This window comes from Mustela putorius, unplaced genomic scaffold (assembly GCF_011764305.1).
Source record: "Mustela putorius furo isolate JIRA1106 unplaced genomic scaffold, ASM1176430v1.1 tig00003853_pilon_pilon_pilon, whole genome shotgun sequence".
Lineage (NCBI taxonomy): Eukaryota > Metazoa > Chordata > Mammalia > Carnivora > Mustelidae > Mustela > Mustela putorius.
This window is the reverse complement of record NW_025422005.1, coordinates 88,515-108,989: the sequence shown is the minus strand read 5'-3', so window position 1 is coordinate 108,989 and position 20,475 is coordinate 88,515. Positions and strand designations below refer to the sequence as shown.

At 64.5% G+C, this 20,475-nt stretch overlaps 2 protein-coding genes across 5 annotated transcripts; one reads left to right on the top strand and one right to left on the bottom strand.

Moving 5' to 3' along the window:
* Window positions 1-89: 89 nt before the first annotated feature.
* KLHL17 (kelch like family member 17) lies at window positions 90-6,796 on the bottom strand. Of its 4 annotated transcripts, none has more exons than XM_004781277.3 (12): window positions 6,092-6,796; window positions 4,982-5,241; window positions 4,773-4,894; window positions 4,393-4,614; window positions 3,801-3,917; window positions 3,388-3,601; window positions 2,923-3,067; window positions 2,671-2,838; window positions 2,158-2,246; window positions 1,977-2,050; window positions 1,591-1,772; window positions 90-1,005 (listed from the first exon to the last, which is right to left on the bottom strand). In XM_004781277.3, the coding sequence occupies exons 1-12, from the start codon at window positions 6,205-6,207 to the stop codon at window positions 777-779; spliced, it is 1,938 nt and encodes a 645-aa protein (XP_004781334.1). In that variant the 5' UTR covers window positions 6,208-6,796; the 3' UTR covers window positions 90-776. The 4 variants fall into 4 exon arrangements, 3 of the variants coding, with proteins under 3 accessions (XP_004781334.1, XP_044919385.1, XP_044919386.1); XM_045063450.1 differs by having other exon boundaries at window positions 1,645-1,772; XR_001177564.2 differs by lacking the exon at window positions 1,591-1,772 and adding an exon at window positions 1,773-1,895 and having other exon boundaries at window positions 885-1,005.
* An 830-nt stretch (window positions 6,797-7,626) lies between these two features.
* On the top strand, window positions 7,627-20,170 carry NOC2L (NOC2 like nucleolar associated transcriptional repressor). The gene is made up of 19 exons (XM_045063449.1): window positions 7,627-7,783; window positions 7,978-8,151; window positions 9,219-9,393; window positions 9,480-9,599; window positions 10,265-10,385; window positions 10,471-10,561; window positions 11,451-11,529; window positions 11,638-11,748; window positions 12,118-12,231; window positions 12,935-13,123; window positions 13,372-13,511; window positions 14,445-14,556; window positions 16,149-16,262; window positions 16,605-16,706; window positions 17,643-17,786; window positions 17,902-18,015; window positions 18,963-19,098; window positions 19,454-19,567; window positions 19,874-20,170. The coding sequence occupies exons 1-19, from the start codon at window positions 7,752-7,754 to the stop codon at window positions 19,978-19,980; spliced, it is 2,289 nt and encodes a 762-aa protein (XP_044919384.1). The 5' UTR covers window positions 7,627-7,751; the 3' UTR covers window positions 19,981-20,170.
* Window positions 20,171-20,475: the final 305 nt, after the last annotated feature.

Below are 20,475 nucleotides of genomic sequence, written 5' to 3'. Positions count from 1 at the left end.
CCAGCTGCACACCTGTCCCCAGGCCCTCCTGGTCACCCCAGATAAGACCCCAAAGGGTGGAGATGTACACTCAGCCTGAAGGCCACAGAGCCCGAGAAACATGTTTATTGTTCAAGTTGGCTCATATTGCTGTGTGGGGTCTGGGGCACACTGTGCTCAGCTCAGTGCAGGATCCAGAAGACACACCATGCCCACGAGAAGGAAGCTTGCATCATGCCCTTCTTGGGAGTGTGCCTGGCTGGGCAAGGTAGGAGAGGCGTGCAAAGCCCAGGCTGGAAGGGTCTGCACCTGCTCAGAAACCGCCCCCCACCCCTGCAACCCTGGCCTGCTGCTCTGCACCTGCCCCCCCAGTCCCTCCAGGTCTAGAGTCTGAGCTCACCTCTGACCCATCCGCAATCCAAGTGTCCACCCCCACTGCTTGTTGGTGCCCCCAGGGGGGCAGGACACCTGGGAAGGCAGCTTGGTCCCAGAGACACAGGACACGTCAAGGGGAAACGTGTGAACTAGTAGGCGCTGCGCGGTTCACCGACCGATAAATAATAAATAGATAAATAAACTAGAAGTAAACGGCGCACACGCACGCACACGCACACACACTGAGCAGTGAATACAGAAGTGGCCGGCCTCGACGCAGAGACAAGGACAGACAGGGCAGGACCTTCCTGGTGGGGGCCGAGCACCCCGCCCCCGACACGCGAGGTGCTGGGGCCGCCCTGTGGAGCTTAAGGCATGTGGGAGGCCGCGGGGCCGGGCCTCTGGGCAGTCCGCGCCGCGGGTCAGAGGCTGGTGGACGACACGGACAGCGTGGGCGAGGAGGGCGGCGGGAAGTTGAGCAGCTCGAGCACTGCCACGCCCACGCTGCTGCGCCGCGTGAACATGCAGGACGCGGCCACCCACTTGTTGGTCCTCGGGTTGTACTTCTCGATGGAGTTGAGGCTGGAGCTGCCATCGTTGCCCCCCACGGCATAGAGCCAGCCGTCCATGGACACCAGGTCGTGCGTACTCCTGGGGGTGCGGTGGGGGCGGGGAGGTGAGCGGCAGGCGGAGAACTGCTCTCAGAGCCTCCCGGGAGCCAGGGGAGGAGCCCCCGGGGGCGGGGCGGGGCGCTGGGTGGAACCGGAGCTGGGCGGGGCCCTGGCGCTGGGCGGGACTGGGAGCTGGGTGGAACCAGAGCTGGGCGGGACTGGGGAGCTGGGCGGGGCCCTGACGCTGGGTGGGACCGGGAGCTGGGCGGGGCCCTGACGCTGGGTGGAACCGGAGCTGGGCGGGACCGGGGAGCTGGGCGGGGCCCTGGCGCTGGGCGGGACCGGGAGCTGGGCGGGGCCCTGGCGCTGGGCGGGACCGGGGAGCTGGGCGGGGCCCTGACGCTGGGTGGAACCGGAGCTGGGCGGGGCCCTGGCGCTGGGCGGGACTGGGAGCTGGGCGGGGCCCTGGCGCTGGGCGGGACCGGGAGCTGGGCGGGATGTGTACATGGATAGGAGGCGTGGACACATCACTCTGGCAAGAGGCTTCAAGGCAGACCTGGGAATCTGGGGGGGGGCAGTGGTGACAGGGGGACACTCCGGGCCTGTGCGGAAGGGGCCAGCGCACCTTCGGATGTTCATGGGGGCCACGCTCTCCCAGGCACCGGCCTTAGGGCTGTACCTCTCCACAGAGTTGAGGCAGCTGGTGCCGTCGTTGCCGCCAGCCACGTAGAGGGCCCCCTCCAGCACCGCCACCCCTGCTGAGCTTCGTCGGCTCAACATGGAGGCCACGGGGGTCCATGCATTTACCTGCGGTTGAGGGGACCAGCTGGGGGCAGACCCGTCACCGGCCTCCCTCCTCCTCCACAGTCCAAGGACCCTCTTCTAGGACCGGGTGTCTGTGCGACGGGATGGACCTAGAGGGCTGGTCATCTGGGTGATGTGGGTGTTCGGAGTGAGGACCTCAAGTCGCTCTTGGAAAGGGAGATTCATGGGCTGGGGGGTGTTTCCTACCTGGGGCTCATACTTCTCCACAGTTGCCAGGTGTGACGAACTGTCGTAACCACCCACAGCGTACAGGTTCCCATCTGCAGAGAGTCAACGTGCCCGTGGTGTGCCTGCTATGTGTGGGGTCCCCAGGGTGGGGCAGGTGGGGGTGGGGTGGACACTACACAAAGCAGGCCCTGTCACCCACCAAGCATGGCCACACGCACGTATCGCCTCCGGGTGCTCATGGCAGCGATGGACGTCCATGTTCCCGTCAGAGGGTCATAGCGTTCAGCACTGTGGACACCAGGCCTGCCGCTGACCTTGAGCAGTGGCAGAAAGGCTGCCCTGGTCCCAGGACCTGCCCTCTCCCACGGAATGATTAAAATCCCATCCTAGGCAGTCACAGAGACTGATCCCAGAATCCCACCAGAGCAAGTAGCAGGCCCTCTGGGTGGGGACAGGGGCCCCTAGCTGGCTGCCTGCATGATCCTGGGCACGTGTCCATGGAGCCCAGCCCCTAGGCTGGGGGAAGAACTTGAGAGGAAAAGAAGGGGCAGCTGGGCTGGTGCAGATGGAGAGACCCAGGGTGCCCTGGTGACTTGAGTCAGGGTGGATCCCTCTTTGCTCCCTCCAGGCATGATCTCTGCAGTCCTGATGCAGCCATACCTGCAGCCGAACCAACCCCAAGAGGCCACCCGGCCCTGACCCCGGCCACTACCTGTTGAGGCAGGAGGCCCCATCGTAGCCACCAGCTGCATACAGGAGCCCGTGCAGGGCAGCCACACCCAGGCAGCTGCGCCTCGTGCCCATGGACACCTCAGGCTGCCAGGTGTTGGTCACAGGGTCGTACGACTCTACGGTGGCCAGGTCTGAAGTCCCATCGTAACTAGGGGAGGGGTCCGCTGCCGGTCAGGACTGGCCCAGTGGGCATATGCTAAGCCCCTGACCCAAAACCAGCGTCCACACTTACCCACCCACAGCATATAGCCGGTTCCCAACTGCTGCCACGCCCACCCGGGCCCGGCGCGTGGACATGGAGGCCACCACGTGCCAGCGGTCAGTGCGTGTGTCATATGCTTCACAGTCTCCATGGATGGCGAACAGGCTCCCACCACCTAGGAAGGGGGAAGTGACGGGGCAGGACAAGGGACCCAGGGAGGCAACGGCTGGGCATCTCTAGTGCAGCTCAAGGTCAAGAGTACGGGGGCTCCAAGGGTGGGTGGGGATGAGGATCGGTGAGTGGGTCATACCGCACGGGGTCCTCCACAGGCGAACAGAGGAGCAGGTGTGGGGTGGGTACAGGATGTGACCAGCGCGGTATGAGGTAGGCTTGTGCTGGGCTCAGGGACAGAAGCACAGGTCAGGGATGGGAGAGGAGAGGGAGGGCATGTGGGGGAGGGTCCTGGACCCGAGGGGACCAGGCAGGTGAACATACCCACGGCGAAGAGCACGGGGCCGGCGCCCTCACAGCGCCGGGGCCGCGTACGGCTGGTGCCCAGAACGCCCCTTTGCTCAGGCAGCAGGTGGAATTTGAGGGCCTCGATAAGCAGGTCCTTGCAGTCAGGATGGTGCCTCACCAGGCTCTCAGCATCCACGTGGCCCAGCAGGAAGTCCCGGCTCAGCAGGGGCAGGCGCACACACTTCATGAGCTGGGACGCAGGGGTGCCACGGTCAGGCGGCAGGCCCCAGGGAAGAGCTCCCCCTCAGACGTGCTGGCTCTTCTTGAAAACGTCTCTGCATCACTCCTGTGAGGGGGTCTCTGTACACAGCAGACCCCAGGGGCACCCAGGTCCTCAGCCGCTATGTGTCCCCTTCTAAGCACAGTGGGCCCCTAGGTGCTGGCCTCACCCTTGGCACATGCTGTCTCCGAGCGTCCACATCATGTTTGACCCAGCTCAGGACGGCACGGTAGACGTCCTCCTCTGAAGGCACGTTCAGGCTGTCACTAGAGACCAGTTCCAGCACCTAGGGGTGGGGACCCTCAGACCTGAGATCTAGGGAGGACTTTAGGGGCCCATGGAGCCCTGAAGGTACCCGGGAGGGAGAGTCCAATGGGGAGGCCAGTGTTCCTACAAGAAGGGACCAAGCAGGGTCAGGAGCCACAGACTCGGTTCCCATGGGCCCAGGCCCGGAACAATGCTAGGGATGCAGACCCAGGGCCTACAGGCTGTAGGCAGGGATGTGGTCAGAGGAGGATGAGATCTGAAGTCAAAAATTGCAGGTTTGGGTGGGTCAGAAGGGGGTGTGGTGGGGGTGGGGTGGGGAGAGGGCGGGGGATGGGTAGTGAGGCTGGAATGCGGGTCAGAGGCTGGAAATAAGGGTTGGGGGGCAAAGGGCCAGGTCCGAAGGGCCAAGATGAAGGAAGCCAGGAGTCCTGGGGCTGGGGCCAGGGTCTAGGGACTGGGTCAGGGTCGAGGCGGTGCCCCCGCTGGCACGTTACCTGCTTTAGTGGCAACAGCATGAACTCCTCGGTCTTGGCCACATCCACAAAGTGCTGCAGCACGTACCTGTGTGCGGCCTTGAGCAGGTCGCTGCATGAGTGCGTGTCAGCAAAGCCCCGGATGCCCAGACAGTTGGAGGGGTCGAGCTGACTCAGCAGGAACTTGCAGCAGGCGTCACGGACGCCATTCAGCTGCAGGAGGCTGGCAGCTGGGAGCAGAGTCTGTGGGGGGACACGAGAGAGAGAGAGAGCAGGGGAGCAGGGACAAGAAAACGGGCCACGAGGGACTGAGGGAGAGGCACAGGGAAACACCAGGAGCTGAGGCACAGGGGCCCAGCGGAGCTGTGTGAGGGATTGAGAGAGGGACCAGGCAGCCTCACCTGCACGTTGCCTTCGCCCACCACAATCTCAGCCGTGTACGCAAACTGCACCAGCTGGTCCAAGGCCTGAGGGTCAATGTCATGCAATGTCACGTGCGTCTGGCGGCTCTCACTCATCTCATCTGTGGGGACAGAGGGTCAGGCTGGTCCCTGCCCGGCGAGATCTGCAGAGCCCCCCGAGTGCCCAGACTGCATGTGGGGGTACTTGCTTGTGAACATGGCGTGGAAGTAGGGACTGCAGGAGGCAAGCACCACCTTGTGTGCTCGGATCTCCTTGGCCGCCACGTGCAGGACGATGTCACACAGGAGGCCACGCTGCCGCATGCGGCTCATGGCCACGAAGGCATCGTGGTAGTGCCGCTTGGAGTTGTGGGACACGGTGTGGCCCTCACGGCTCAGCAGCTGCACTGCACCCTCCATTGGAGCCGTGGGCCGGGCCTGGCGAGGACGCGCGCGCTCTGCCTCCGGGCTACAGACGGGCAGGGCCAGGTCAGACGCCCGCTGCGGGGAGCTGCTCACCCACCCCTGACACTGCAGCAGGGCGAGGGCACCGAGGTGGCAGCCCCCTCCCTGACAGCCCCTACCTGGCTTCCATCAGGAACCACCCCCCTTCTCCTTCACATACAGGGAGCCTCCCTAGAAGTGCAGCAAAGCTGCCCCACACCTGCTCCTCCGCTGAGGTCCAGTCGCACCCGATGCCAGCGCTGGCCCTAGCAGCTTCCTCTGCCAGGATACCTTCTGGCACCATACTCCCCTCTGCCCAGGTGTCCCCACAGAGTAGCCCGTCTCTGCCCCTAACTTGTAAGGACCAAGTTCCCTTCGCCCTCTTTGGGTCCAGGCGCTCCTCTGTCACTGGCCGCCCTTCCCCTTCCCCATCAGAGTCCAGTGTCCTCAGCACGGGCTGGGCACACAGGATGTGCACCAAGCGCGACTGGCTAAGGCTTCAGAACAGCTCTGAAGACGGCCCCTATGCCACCAGCAGGCCGAGCCTCACCCGACCCTCCCCAGCGGCTCCACCCGCCACCCCCCCATCCTGCAGATAAGTCGCCCAAGTCTGAGCGGCGCAGCCGGAATTCGAGGGCGGCGGGAGAGGACAGCGCCTCCGGGAAGCAGCCACTTTTGCGCGCCCGGTCCCATGTCGCTGCGTGCGCGACAAACGGGGGGAGTTGCACCTCTAGGGGCGGGCCGAGCCTGCGGGGCGCCAAGGCCGCCTCCTCCGGGCAGCCAGCCAGGGTGGGCGCACGCCCCTCCTCGTCGCCCTCCCGGGCCCACTCAGCCCCTGGTCTGGCGCACGGTCCCCAGGCCCTCGGCCCACTTACGCCGGCGGCTGCGGCTGCGGCGGCGGCGGCTGCGGCGGCGCCTCCGGCCCAGGCCCCGGGCTGCCGTGCTCCGGGCTTTGCGTCCTGCCAGCCGGGCGCTCGCTGCGCGGCTGCATGGGCTCGGCTGCCGGACCCGCCGCGACCCGCGGAGAACGCGCAGACGGACGGACTTAGGACTGCCGGAGGGCTGCTAGGCGGTGGCGGCCGGCTCTGCGTCCCTCGCTCCCGCCGCCCGCCCGCAGCCGCTGTTTCTCGGCGCCGCCCGCCCCGCCTCCCGCGCTGCCCGCGTCTTCGCGGACGGAACGCAGCGCGGCAATCCTCCCAGTCCGCGTCCGGGCGCCCCGCCCGCTCTCTCCTCCGGGAAGCCCCCGCGGCCCCGCCCGCCGCCTACATCGGAGAAGCCACCCCGACCGTCCTTCCCCCGCCAGTTCCTTTAAGAAGCCCCGTCCCCGTAAGCACTCTGGACGGCCCTGCTGCCCTTGGGGCCTGTGGCACCGTTCTGCCTGCCCCCGTTGTGACCCCAGGCAGGCCAGTTTGCCCGGCCGGCCTTCGCTGGGTTCGCTCCGTGAACCCCTACAAGTACCAGGCCTGGGACTGGGCGCCAGCGGCGGGGGTGGGGGGGGGCGGGGGCGCAGGGCCCGGGGGATCTGCCAGGAGTCACGCCTGCTCCCTAGAAGCCCGCGGGATCGGGCGTTCCAGGCCCACACACTCTGGCCCTTTAGGGGGCGGGGATAGGAGGGCACCGTGTGGTTCTCCCGCCCCTTCTGCAAAGCAGTCTTCCGGACTCTGGGCTTCTGGACCCGCCTTCACACAGGCGGGGCAGGGAAGAGTGGCCGCTCCCGCCCAGCCCACACTGTGGACTTAGGCAAATTCCCGGCGGAGGACTCGGAGGACCCAAGTATCAGCCGCAGTACTTCCCGTTCGATTTGGCCAAACGGGCTTCAGTAACAGCTCCGGGATCTGTCCACTGTCCCCCACCCCCGCCGTGGCCTGTCCAGTGAAGCAGAAGCGACTCTCATCATTCTGACCCTCATTCGATGCAGGCGAGACTGGCCTGGTCATCAGAGCGTCATTTTTTCCCGGCGAATTGCCCACCTACGCGGCTAGTAGCCCGCTTTTCCTGCGAAGCTGGGCTCTTTATTATTGATTCGTGAGAGCTCTTTGCATAGGAGTCTTGTCTGTCAAGTGTCTTCCCCGGGGCGCATTTCGTCCGGCGCCTGTGCATTGACCCCCTTCCAGGCACGTGCTTCTGGAGCTCTGGGGAGGCTGTGGGTAGCAGGGGAGAGGATGCCCCAGGTCCTGGGCCTCGTCTTCCCTGGGGCAGGTGATGTGCGAGCAGCCGGCCAGCGTTCCATCCCGTGCAGTCCTGCCCGACTTTCGAGATCGACAGCCCGACACTCAGCGATGTGTGCGGGAGCCGTGACTGAGTCCGGCCTGCGCCGTTAGCGTCCATCCGGCCGGCCATCCTGGGAGCCCGGAGCGCCGAGGATGTGAACTTGCCCTCCCGCCTGGATGCCACCGGAGCCTCGGTTGGAGAAACTCAGAGCCACCGGTGGGGCGCGGCGGGGCGGGGCCGAGGGCGGGGCCGGCCCGGAGGAAGTGCGGCTGCCGGACGGCATTCTGGGGCCGGAAGTGGGGCGCACGCTGCGGGCGGGCGGCGATGGCGGCGGCGGCGGCGCGGGCCGGCAAGCGGTGAGTTGGGGGTCCGAGGGCCGACTGGGTCCGCCGGTGCCTCCCGGAGCGTCTCCGTGTCCCCGGCGCGGCTAGGCTGGGCGGGCCGGGCCGGCGGGGAGGCCTGACCCGGCCGGCGGGGAGGCCTGACCCGGCCGGCGGGGAGGCCTGACCCGGCCGGCGGGGAGGCCTGACCCGGCCGGCCGCCACCGCAGGCGCCTGGCGGAGCTGACAGTGGACGAGTTCTTGGCTTCGGGCTTCGAGTCCGAGTCGGAGTCCGAGTCCGAGTCCGAGTCCGAAGGAGCCGCGGGAGCCGCGGGAGCCGGGACGCGGGCGGTGCGTGGAGCCGACCGGAGACGGGATGGGCCGGCCGGGAGCCCCTCGTCCAGGTGAGGGGAGCGTCCCCCGCGGGTCGTGCGTGAGGCCAAACCCTCTCCCTGTCCGGGCCCGTCGCGCGGGTGGGGACCGGGGGCCGCGACCCCGCGCCGGTCCCCGCGCTCGTTCGTCCCTGCCGCGCTTGCCGTGACGAGCCTCCTTCCGCTCCCCTGTGTGCTCGGGCCTCCCCCTCGTGGAGACCCGTCAGTCCCCGCTTGGCCCGGAGACAGGCGGCGGGAGGGAGCGGGGAGCCCGGGCGGGACTCGATCCCAGGGCGCTGGGGCCGTGGCCTGAGCCCAGGGCAGACGCTTCACCGACGGAGCCCCCAGCGCCCGACGGCCCGTATTTTGGGCGCTCCCTGGTGCGTCCCGAAAGGGTCCCTTTCCGGCCTGGAAGAGGTTCGGCAGCCCGGGGGAAGCGGGGCCGGGTTGGCCAGAAAACGAAGTGGGGCGGAGGGCCAGGAAGCCGGGGTGAGAGAGCTAGGGAGGAGGGGCGCGGCCCCTGTTGCTGGTGGTGCAGAAGGACCCTTGGGCAGCGGGTCAGTGGACAGAGACCCGAGGGAGCAGGCCACCAGCCGGGGGAAGGACGCTGTGGTGTTTCAGGGATTCGGAGCGGCGGAGCTGCCGAGGTGGGGGCAAGCCTTACGAAGGACCGGTGACCGGGAGCGTGGAAGGTGGCCCTGGGGAAGGGCCGGTGCTGGCTAGGGAGAGGGGCGTCTCTCACTGAGAGCCTGCGGAGGTCGGGTCACTGATGCGGGAGGTGGAGCAGAGGGTGGGCAGAGGAGTCCGGGAGAATCTCGGGTGCGGCGTCGGCGTTGGGTGGGACGTGCAGGTGTTGGAGCCGTACAGAGAGGCTGTCGGACGTGTGCATCCAGAGTTTAGGGGCGAGGGCATCTGCTGAGGGCGCGACCCTGGAAACTGCCCTGCGTTGGCTGTCCGCAGCCCTGGTGGAGGGAGCTGTCCGGGCCCCGCAGCTTCTCTGTGGAGGCTGGCAAGCTTCCAGTGTGGAGGCCAAGAGGCCTCTGCCCCCACCCCTGTGGGCTGCGCCGGTCCGTTGTGCCTGATGACCCCCACCTCCTTAGCCGGCATAAAGGTCGAGCATCTGAGCATAAGGACCAGCTCTCTCGGCTGAAGGACAGAGACCCCGAGTTCTACAAGTTCCTGCAGGAGAACGACCAGAGCCTGCTGGACTTCAGTGACTCAGACAGCGCGGAGGACGAAGAGGGCCAGCTCCACTCCCTGCCCGACACGCTGGAAGTGAGGGCCTAGGCCCGACGGGTGGGGGCAGGGGCACACTCAGGGCCCCTGCCCCCTGCTCTAGCCTGGCCCTCTGTCTGGTACAGGAAGCCAGCGAGGAGGAAGATGCGGGGGAGGGTGGGACCCCCCGCGGACTGAAGGGGAAGAAGCGGGATTCTGCTCCTGTGACCCTCGCCATGGTTGACGGATGGAAGCAGGCGGCGAAGGTGAGGCGCGGCATGGGGAGCGCCTTTGGACACCCCCGCCACCTGCTTTAAGAGGAGTCTACCCTGGCCTCGTTGCAGTGACTCGGATCTGTGCAGTCGGGAGGGTGGGGGGGGAGGCCTTCTCCGAGCACTGGCCCTGGAGTCCTCCTTAGCACATGTCCTTACGCTGAGAGGCTCCAGGATCGCGCTCTGTCCTTCGGTCAGAGATCCTGGGGGCGCTTCTGCTTTCTGCCCCTCAGCTTCCCTCTCAGGTGCTCCCTGGTGCTGAAGGCCACTGCAGGCAGGACACACTCGGTGCCTTTGTCGGTCATTGGAGCCAGAGCCCTTCTTCAAGGCGTTTGCATTGGTTTCTGTGGGGAAAGGGAAGGGCAGAGGGAGAGTTCTGGAAACCACCTGTCACAGGTTGCCGCCCAGATCTCGGACCCTCAGCCTCTCCCCTCTCCCTCTGACCCTGAGCCAGGCTCGCTTCCCTTCCAGGAACGTTTTGGACTCCTCTCTCTGTTCCCTGCGTGTGTCTCCATAACAGCTGCTGCTCCACGTCTCAGAGTGTGGGCAGGGGGCACCTTTCTCTTTCAGAGCAGGTTTCTCTGGTTGCCTCATGCTCTGTCTGACATGGCTGACCCCACCCCCCCCCCCGACATTTTGGGTCCTCTTAACCCCTTTAGCATCACCTTACTCCAAAGCTGTTCCACGAAGTCGTGCAGGCGTTCCGAGCTGCTGTGGCCACCACCCAAGGAGACCAGGAAGGTGCCGAGACCAGCAGGTTCCAGGTCACGGACAGTGCTGGTGAGCTGGACGAGGGGATGCGGGATCCCGGCCCCCTGTTCCGCCTTCTGTACTGTGAATGGCATCTGTGGTCCCCTCGTCGTAGTGTTCAACGCCCTGGTCACCTTCTGCATTCGCGATCTCTTTGGCTGTCTCCAGAAGCTGCTGTTTGGAAAAGCCCCGAAGGCCAGCAGCAGGTGAAGGGAAGAGGGAGGTAGGGAGGTGTGGTCAGGCCCCGCACTGGGGAAGGCAGAGGCCTTGTGATCTGGGGGTCCTCTCTAGACCCCGCCAGGACAGAGGGGTGTTGAATGAACATGGAGCCGGGCCCGTTGCCGTGTTCCTGGGAGAGGCCGGGCGCGCGGGCCGGTTGGGCGGCTCTGCTCTCCTTTCTTGCTTCTTTCTAAGAAGCACGTCCTCTACCCAGAAGGTTTTAGGGGCCCGAGTGCGCGCTTGGCTTCACGCCACTGGTTTTCTAGGTCGGGATCCTCTCTAATGAGTGTCTTTTCCACTCCTTCGCTGTGTGGTTGGGGAGGTGTCTGTGCCCACATAGGTCGGTGCCTTTCATAGCTGAGTTTCAGAACCTTAAATCCCATGTTAGAGGAGACTGAGGAGGCGAGGCTGTGAAGTCTTCAGTGAGAGAGAACAGCCGCAGACTTTTGGCAAAAGGGGAGGCCCACTGGCCTGGGAGGGCCGTGCAGCCACGTGCCTAGGAGGTAGTGAGGGCCTGAAGGGTCAGACTATCCCCAGACACCAGGAAGAAGGCTCCAGGGAAGGGTCCTGCGTGACCTTCTGAAAGGGAGGCTTGGGGCGGTGGCGGACCTGGAGACAGGGGTATTTGGGTCTGCTGGAAGTTGCCAGGGTGAGACTCGTGACCAGGATGGCGCAGCTTTGTGGAGGTGGCCCTGGGGGAAGGGGGCAGGGAAGCTGACAGACAGGTGGGGTGGGGCTGGTGCTGGCCAGGTATGGACTCTTGCGTGAAGGGGGCCGCCGCATGGGGAGAGCCGTCACCGGGAAGGGGGGTGGGTTTGGGGAGAAAGTGCATTGTGGGGGTTCACTCAGACGGCTGTGGGTTTGGTCTCTCTGTAGGGTGCTGCACCCGTCTGGCAGCCCACTGTGGGGCAAGCTCCGGCTGGACATCAAGGTTTACCTGAGCTCAGTTATACAGGTGTGGTTCCAGAGGGGAGAGGGCCTGCTGTGCTCCACGGGGCCAGTCCTTCCTTATTTCCCAGATGGGCGTGGGCTGGGGGCCTCACGGCATCTCCCGCTTCCCCAGCTGGTGGCCTGCGTGGCCGAAGCGACAGTGGCAGCTGCCGTGCTACAGCATGTCAGCAACTCCGTGCCCTACTACTTGACCTTCCCCAAGCAGTGCCGCCTGCTGCTCAAGGTCAGCCAGGGTGGTGGGGGTGCGCGTCGCTGCCCTTCCAGCGTGCCCCTCTCGTGTGCCCGTCCTCACCCTGCCCCCGCTTGGGTTCTGTCTCCGTCCGCTCTTTGCTCCTGGGGCTGCAAAACCAGTCCCATAAGGGGGTGGCTTTCTGACGTTTCTGATGAGAAGCGAAGCAAGATCTACTCTTGCTTTCTCACGTGCTCCCTGGTACTGCCTTCACGGGTTAGGGTTACGTTTTTGTTACCCCCAGGTTGAGTTCTGAGTGGTTCTCTTCTGAGATGCTCTGGGAAGGGCCGTCTCCCAGCAGTGGCCACGGGGCTCTTTGGCTTGGGGAGGCTGGGGCAGGCAGTGACATCTTGCCTTCTGCAGAGGATGGTGGTGCTGTGGAGCACAGGTGAGGAGACGTTGCGTGTCCTGGCCTTCCTGGTCCTCGTCAGGGTCTGCCGGCATAAGAAGGATGTCTTCCTGAGTCCTGTTCTCAAGGTAGTGCGGGCCCAGGGCTTCTGCCTCTTGTGCCCCCGAGTCTGTGTCCATCAGGGTCTAGGTTGGAAGTGCTGGCCTGAGGGCTGGGGAGCTGCCTTTGTGGTTGGCACCCTGTGTTGGCCCTGCGGCTCGGGGCTCACCCACACCGCCGTCCCTGAGAAGTTGGGGACCGTGGCAGGAATGGGAGTTCTTGAACGCCTGGGGCTCCAAATCGGCTATTCCGCACACCTCTCTCCCTCACTGGGTGTGGAGAGGCCGGGGACCGTGCTGCTTGGCCTCAAGCGGGGATGGCCTGTCCCACGTGGAGCCCCTCTAGAAAGCCCTGTGTAGGCCTGGCACATAGCTGGGGCTCTTCTGCCTCCCTGCTTCCCAGTCCCTCCACGGCGTCCTGCCTCTTCTCAGTGGCTCATGCTGCACTCCCCTTGGCACTCTCCCCCACCTGTAGGGTCCCTCCTCTCGGCACTGTGGACTTTGTTTGAGATTGCTGGCTGTACGGTGTGGAGGCTGAGCAGCAGTAGGGGGCCCAAGGGGCAGGCTGCGTGTAGGGGGAGGGGTCTGTAGCAGACATGACCAGACTGTGGCTCCCGCCAAGGCAGCAGCTCTGGGAGAAAGGCCCAGGTGTCTGGTAGTGGCTTGGAGCTGGGCGGTGGGTACCTAGGCCCCTGGGAGCTCAGGTGGTTCCAGCTGGGGTCTTTCCTGGCAGCACATGTATATCACGTACGTGAGGAACTGCAAGTTCACCTCTCCCAGCACCCTTCCGCTCATCGGCTTCATGCAGCGGACCCTGACTGAGCTGCTCGCCCTGGACACTGGCGTCGCCTACCAGCACGCCTTCCTCTACATCCGCCAGCTCGCCATCCACCTGCGCAATGCCATGACCACCCGCAAGAAGGTGTGTGGGTGTGCCTGCGGGGTGGGGGATGGCCCAGCCTGACCCAGCTGAGGGCCTGAGGGCTCCTGGCTTCCAGGAGACGGCCCAGCATGTGTTTGGGATCAGGGCCTTTGCTGGTGGGGGCTTCGGGCATAGGCAGCGGCACGGGGCAGGGGGGCCGAGATCCTGTGCCCCTGGTGGGTGAGGAAGAGCAGGGCCTTGCCAGGAGCCCCGCGCTGAGCTGGAGACGGCCCTCGCTCTGTGTGCAGGAGACGTACCAGTCTGTGTACAACTGGCAGTTTGTGCACTGCCTGTGCCTGTGGTGCCGCGCACTCAGCACCCTCTGCCCCCGGGAGGCCCTCCGGCCCTTGGTCTACCCCCTAACCCAGGTGGTGATCGGCTGCATCAAGTGAGTTCTGCTGGGGGCGGTGGCCCTGACGTTGGAGGGAGGCAGCTTTCCGTGGGCTGCTGCGGGGATCGGGCTCGCTACAGGGGAGGCATCCTGGACGGCCAGGAGGAGCTGCTGCTCTGGGAGGGTCTGGGCCATCCCTGGACCCTGGGTCTGTTACTGGGCAGCGCCTGAGGAAGTACGGGGGTGGTGGTGGTGGTGTGGTCTGTGGCCCCGTGTCCTCGTGTCCCCGACTGGTGCGTTCTAGGTGATCTGGGTAGAAAAGGCTAAGTATCCTTGGAGGGAATTTGGTTTTTGGACAGAGCTGGGCTGTGGTTGTGACTCTTGAGTTGTGGTCAGTATCCAGGGCGGATCCTGGAGGAGCTGCAGGAGGCCAGGTGGTTGCCGTTGTTGGCCAGGAGGGGTCGCCCCGGAGCCCCTGAAGGGGGAGCCATCCAAGCGAGGCGCAGGCCTGCATTAAAATGAAACTAAGTCTGGGGGCGCCTGGGTGGCTCAGTGGGTTAAGCGTCTGCCTTCGGCTCAGGTCGTGGTCTCAGGGCCCTGGGATTGAGCCCTGCATCGGGCTCTCTGCTTGGCGGGGAGCCTGCTTCCCCCTCTCTGCCTGCTTGTGATCTCTCTTTGTCAAATAAATAAATAAAATCTGAAAAAAGAAAAAGACGCTAAGTGAGAAGTCGTGTGGGGTGTTCTCTCACCCGACAACCGAGTGAGGAGGCAGGTCCTTGAGACCAGGATGTCAGTCGGGGGCCTTTTGTCCTGCCGTGTTCTGTGTGGAGGAGTCAGAGGGGCAGGTGTGCCCACCCACCCCGCCAGAAGTGAGGTTAGATCCCCATGGGTGGGAATGCATCATGAGCAGCCAGGCCAGAAGGGGGAGGCTGGTTTGGGGGGTCTCTGAGGCTCAGGCCTCTGCTCACCCCTGCTTTCCTGTGCTCCCAGGCTGGTCCCCACTGCCCGCTTCTACCCCCTGCGCATGCACTGTGTGCGCGCTCTGACGGGGCTCTCGGAGAGCACCGGCACCTTCATCCCAGTGCTGCCCTTCATACTGGAGGTGAGAGGGGGCCGCCACCGGGGACTGGGGGGGGCGGGGTTGTCTGGTGCCTCCGGGCTGTCTTCGGAGGCACCTCTTGCTGTCTCTGGACTGTCCCTTCCAGAGTGCTGGTTTTCTCATTTGTAGAGCAGGTTCTGGGAGGGCATCGCTCTGTGTGGAGCCTGTGTCATGTGCTGGTAGGGGCCCTGGCCGTGAGGACACGGACGGCTGCTCTGCAGGGCTGGCCTGACGGTGCTGGTTTTAGGACACTCTTGGGTCTGTCCGGTCCAGTACAGTGAGCAGGAGAGCTGGGCCAGAAGCCTCGGTCTGATTCCAAAGCTGCGTTTCTTCTCCTGCGCGCTCCTGGGTCCGTTTGTGTGGACGCACACATCTGTGTGTGCACACGTGTGTGTGTCCTTGCCTGCCTGCACGCACATGTAGCTCAGGTACCGAAAGGTGGTCTGACTAAAGCCCAGAAGCCCGCTAGGGCTAGTCCTGGACCCACTGTACGCTTAGGACTTCACGTCTCCCTGTTAGAGAGGCCTGAGTGTCCCTCACCGCGAGATGGGCCAGGTTAGTGTCTCAGGGTGGTGTGCTGTGCTCCCAGGGCTGTGTTCTGTGTCTCCTTACCAAGCAGAAGAGAGAAGGGAGCCCCTGAGGGTTCCGACTCGGATTTTTTCCTCTCACAGCTCTTGTACGGACTGACCCCTGCCCCAGCGTGCCGCTCTGCAGGGCACGTCCCTTCGCAGCCAGGCCTCTCCTTTCCAGAGAAAACACCTCAGGAGGCAGTTTCTGCCCTGCCCTTCCCGGGTGGGTGGGAAGGGGTATCGAGAGCAGCCCCCCGCCCTGTCCCCACACCACCTCGGGCTGAGCCAGGTTCGAGAGTGCCGGTGTCCCCCCCCTCGGGAGATGCTGTTACTGCCACAGCTGTGGGTGCTTTTCACCTGGGCTTGCGTTGAGCTCGGCTGAGAACCTTCCCCCCAGCTCCGTGGCATCTTCTGTGTTGGCCACCCACGCCCTTCAGGACAGCATCCTGGATCACTTCTGTGAACGGGCTGTGCGGGGGGCAGGCATGGCTTCCACTCTGCTGCCCCAGGGCACCCTGCAGCCTTCCGTGTTTGGACCCAGGGTGGGCTTCTCCAAGACGCAGAGAGCGATGGATGCAGCTGGTGGTCTCTGTGGAGGATGAAGGAGTGGTGGCGCTCCAGACCTTCATCGGAGATGCTCCTGGGGATGCAGCCCTGGGGTTGGCCCAAGGCCTCGGGGGTGCGGTCAGGGGGAGAACGTTGCGGTGGCCGTGGCTGTGTGCAGGTTCTTTGGTTTCTAGATGTTGATTTTTACAGCTTCTTGGCCTAGTTTTAGGAAGGAGTCGATAGCATGTGTGCGCTCCTGGTCCCGTTCCCTTCAGCCAGAGCCCCAGTCGGGGATAAAGTGATGGCCTCGGAGGCCCGAGTGCTGCATGGCAGGGGGTGTGGGGGCCCGCAGGGCTGGCACTGCATGTGGCTGCCCGTCCCTGGTTCCACATTGGGTCTGTTGTAACCCAGGATATGGGTGGAGTGTGACACAGTGGGGCATGCGGCAGAGCAGGCCGGGCTGATGTGGCCTTGGGACAGGTTTTCCAGCAGGTGGACTTTAACAGGAGGCCAGGGCGCATGAGCTCCAAGCCCATCAACTTCACCGTGATCCTGAAGCTGTCCAAAGTCAACCTGCAGGAGAAGGCGTATCGGGTGAGGCTGGCCTCCTTGGAGGGGCGTGGAGAGATGCCTTGGGTGGGGGTCCCAGCCGGATGGCATAGGGCACTGAGGTCAGTGTGTAGGGTGGCAGGGGTCAGCTGAGTGTGGAGTTCGTGTGGACCTTCCTGGGTCTCTTGGGATGGGAGGGAATGGTGTTCTTGGCCTCAGCCACACTGAGTGTGAGCGTGTGCGCGTGTGAGCGTGGCGTCTGGGAGGCTGTGGGGGCCCGTCCTCCAGTTTCCACCCTGCAGACTGAGTGGACACATCGGACTGCTCTGGAAGAGCACGGAGCTCCCGTCTCCCCAGCCCCGACCTTCTTTCTTCCCTGCTGCCCAGGACGGCCTGGTGGAGCAGCTGTATGACCTCATCCTGGAGTACCTGCACGGCCAGGCCCACAGCATCGCGTTCCCTGAGCTGGCGCTGCCTGCCATCCTGCAGGTGTGTACCCACCGTCTAGGTCCACCTTCCCTTCCCAGACCCCTTGACGGCCTGCCCCCGTGTAGCAGACAGAGCTGCTTGATGGGCTCGGCTCCCCATTCACGGAGCGAACAGAGGGAGGCATCCTTGTCACAGCCACACAGGGCCAGGAGCCAAGCCTAGCCTCTGTCGAAGGTCCGTCTGCTTTCAGGCCAGATGTTTTCCATCTCACGGAGGCAGGTGCCTCTCATGGAAAGGACCAGGTGGCACTGCCTGTCCCTGTCTGGTGCTGGTGGGCAGAAGCAACCCGCACAGCCGGAGGCCTGTTCGGCGAGTTGGGCTGGGCTGCTCTCCCCAGAGCCGCGCTGGCCGGAGACGCATCCAGACACAGGGCTGGCTGTGTCTTCCAGCCTTTAATTCTGGGCTCCAGGTCCCAGGGGTCCCAGTGTGGAACAGGGCTTTGCAGACTCTGTTGGTAGAATCTGATGGTAAGTGTTCTAGACTTCACAGTCACGGGCTCTCTCACAGCTGCTCAGGTTTTCCAGTCGTTGTTCTAAGAACCCACAGAAACGCATGAGTGAGTAGGTTGGACGCGCACCGGTTCGACTTTATTTACAGAGACCGGCTGGGGGTGGTCCGACCTGGAGGGTAGCCCCGTGGTGCCCCACTGCTGCCGTGCCTTTGCCTGCCTGTGGGATGGGCCGCCTGCTCTCCAGCCCCCACAGGCCAGGCACCAGAGATCATGCAGCACCCCCCACCCCAAATCTGGTGTGTGGACGTGGGTCCCCTCCCCATGTGTGTGCAGTAGGGTTCCCCATAGCCAGAGCTGTGCGACACATGAACCCACGTTCCCTGCTGTCCCATCTCTTCCTTCTGGTCACGTGAGGCCCAGACGGATTGTGGGGTGCAGAGCAGGTCTGTGTCTGGACCTTGTCTGAGCCCCTCTTGCTTCCGCAGCTGAAGTCCTTCCTCCGGGAGTGCAAGGTGGCCAACTACTGCCGGCAGCTGCGCCAGCTGCTGGAGAAGGTGCAGGAGAATGCGGAGTACATCTGCAGCCGCCGCCAGGGGGCCCCCTTCGCCGTGGCTGACCAGCATGCAGTGGTCAGTTGGGCGGTTGGGAGGGGGGCCGGCGGCACTGTCTGAGGGCGCCAGTCCTGACCGGCTGGGCTTTGGAGGTTTGCGCAGGGTGGGGCTGATCCCGAACCTCTCCCCGCAGGATGCCTGGGAGAAGCAGACCCGAGAGGAGGGGACCCCTCTCACCAAGTACTACAGCCAGTGGCGGAAGCTGAGGGAGCGAGAGATCCAGCTGGAGATCAGTGGCAAAGAGCGGGTGTGTCTGCAGGGGACGTTTCTGGGGGTCAAGGAGGGGATGTGGGCATGGCCCCCTGGGTTGCTCTGATACTGGGATCCAGCTCCTTGGCTGTGACACCAGAGTGGGGAAAGGGGCTTGTGGGAGGGGACAGTCCCAGGGACGACGTCGGCAGGATGGGTGGGGGCCTGTGTTCCAGCGGCAGCTCTGAGGGGGCAGCTGTCCTGCAGCGCTGGGTAATGGTGGGGGGCTGCTTCTCTCATGACCTGCAGATGGAGGTGGCTGGAGGCCAAAGCAGCTGGGGATTCTGGGGGAGTGAGTGGCTGGACTGACCTTGGCACCAGAAGTGGAGGCAGGGAGCCACAGGAGGGGCGATGCCTCTGAGTCTGGGCCTGGCCAGTGGGTGTGGGATGGTGGGACTCGAGGGGACAGGTTCATGCTGAGGGGCATGCCTGTGACTGTCTGTCCTGTGCGGTCACTGTGGGTCTGCTGTCATTTCTGAGATGGATGGTTGAAGATTTGGAGGCAGAAAGGTGAGGGGCTGCAGCTGGGCCTCCAGCCCGTGGGTGTGACTGAACCTTTGATGGCACCTTGTGGCCAGCGTGTGGTTGGGGCCTCCTCTCCTGCCTGGTGGGATGGCTGTCCTGGAGTCCTGTCCCGTGATGTGGACCAAGAGTTGGCTAGAAAAAGTGGCCAGAGTCTTTGCGTGGGGGACCTGTTGGGAGGCAAAGCTTGAGGGGGCCTGGGGGAGGGAACAGGACACTGCGATCAGGCGGGGAGACAGGAGCCGCGGTCCGGATTCCTGCCGTGTGCCGCATGCTGTGGCCTAGCCATGGCTAGGGTTAAGCCTTGGGGTGCAGGGGGTTCCTGGGGCTGAAGCAGGGCAGGTTGGGGACTGGGCTGGGGTGGGCTCTCTGAGCCTCCTGACGATGACCCTCGCCTCCTGCTCTGGCTCTGGGTCCTGCCAGCTGGAAGATCTGAACTTGCCAGAGATAAAGCGGCGGAAGGTGGGAGACAGGAAGGATGAAGACCGAGTGGAATTTAAGGATCTCTTTGACCTGGACAGTGATGGGGAAGACAGTGCCACGGACTTCTCAGAGACAGGTAGGGGCCTGAGCTCCTTGTGGGGAAGGGGACGGTGGGCCTGGAAGGCTTTCTAAGCTGCCTCATGGACCCAAAAGAGGGTGCCGGCTTCCACCTGACCGCTCCTGTCCGCTGGGGCCCTTCTACCGCTCTGCTTTGGGGGAGGGCTTCCTGGCACTGGAACACGTGCTGCCAGACCTTGTTCCCTTGCTCTCACTCTGGGCACTTGGGAATCCTCTCTACCTGCCCAAAGGGGCCTGAGTGAAAGGTGGGTGGGTGTGGGGCTGTGAGCCTGGCCCAGCCTCCTCCCCTAACCGCCCCCAGTGAGCACCTGCGGGCGGGCCCCCTCCCATGGGCTTTTCTTCTCGGTCCCCAGGGATGCCTGGGTCCCCAGGAGCTCGGCAGAGGGTGGAGGAGGAGGAGGAGGAGGAGGAAGAAGAGGAGGAGGAGGGCAGCTGTAGCAGCCAAGAAGCGGCTGGCAATTCAAAAGGTATGCGGTTCCTGGGCGTGAGGGGTGGTGCGTGGCCTGTTGAGCCTGCCTGTTCGGAAGCCCGAGGGTGTCAGGGGTGTGGCGGGGCGGGCAGGCAGGGCAGCCAGCTGGGAGGGCAGCTCTAAGCTGGGCCCACATGCTCCTTGGGGATACCAGGCCAGCTGCTCCATTCCCGCTGGTTCTGGCCGCCAGTAACAGTGGCACAGTAAATTAATTAGGGCTGTGATTAATTAGTGATGAGTAATCTCCAAGGCTGGCTTCTCCCTGATAAAGTGGGATTTATGTAGCCTTGGTCTCTCCCTGCAGATGGAGGCCCGGACACACAGGCGGTCCTGGGCCTCCGGGAGCTGCGGCGGCTGGCCCAGGGGCCGGAGGACGAGTTGCAAGACCTCCAGCTCTCCGAGGAGGACTGAGGGCTGCCAGCCTGGGGACCTGCAGGGACTGCGGTGCACGGCTCCCAACTCAGCGGGCAGTCGGGCACATAGCTTCTTGGCTGGCCCTGAGCCTGGCGGTCAGGGCGCACGCTGCGGTGGGGGGAAGGGCAGCCGATGGCGCACAGGGCTTTATCTTTCCAACATGGAAGACCAGAAAGTACCGAACCCTGTGCGGCCCCTGCAGTGGTGGCTGTGGAGCCCGTGTCTACTGCTGCACCCCCACAGTGCTGGGTCAGAGGCATCAAGACCGTGCAAGGAGCTGACCTGGGGCGGCGCTCTGCCCCGACCTCTGCCCCAATGGCAGTCTGCTGAGAGGCCTGCCAGGAGCAGTCCCAGTTCCAGACAGAGCTGGCGGGGCACGGCCACCGCCCGTGTGGCATGATGGGCCGCCTCTGTGTCCTTCGTCATTCTTTGGTCTGTCCGCAGGTACCCAGGATATGGAGTCCCTGTGCTTGGGCTCAGGTGTGGGTCCCC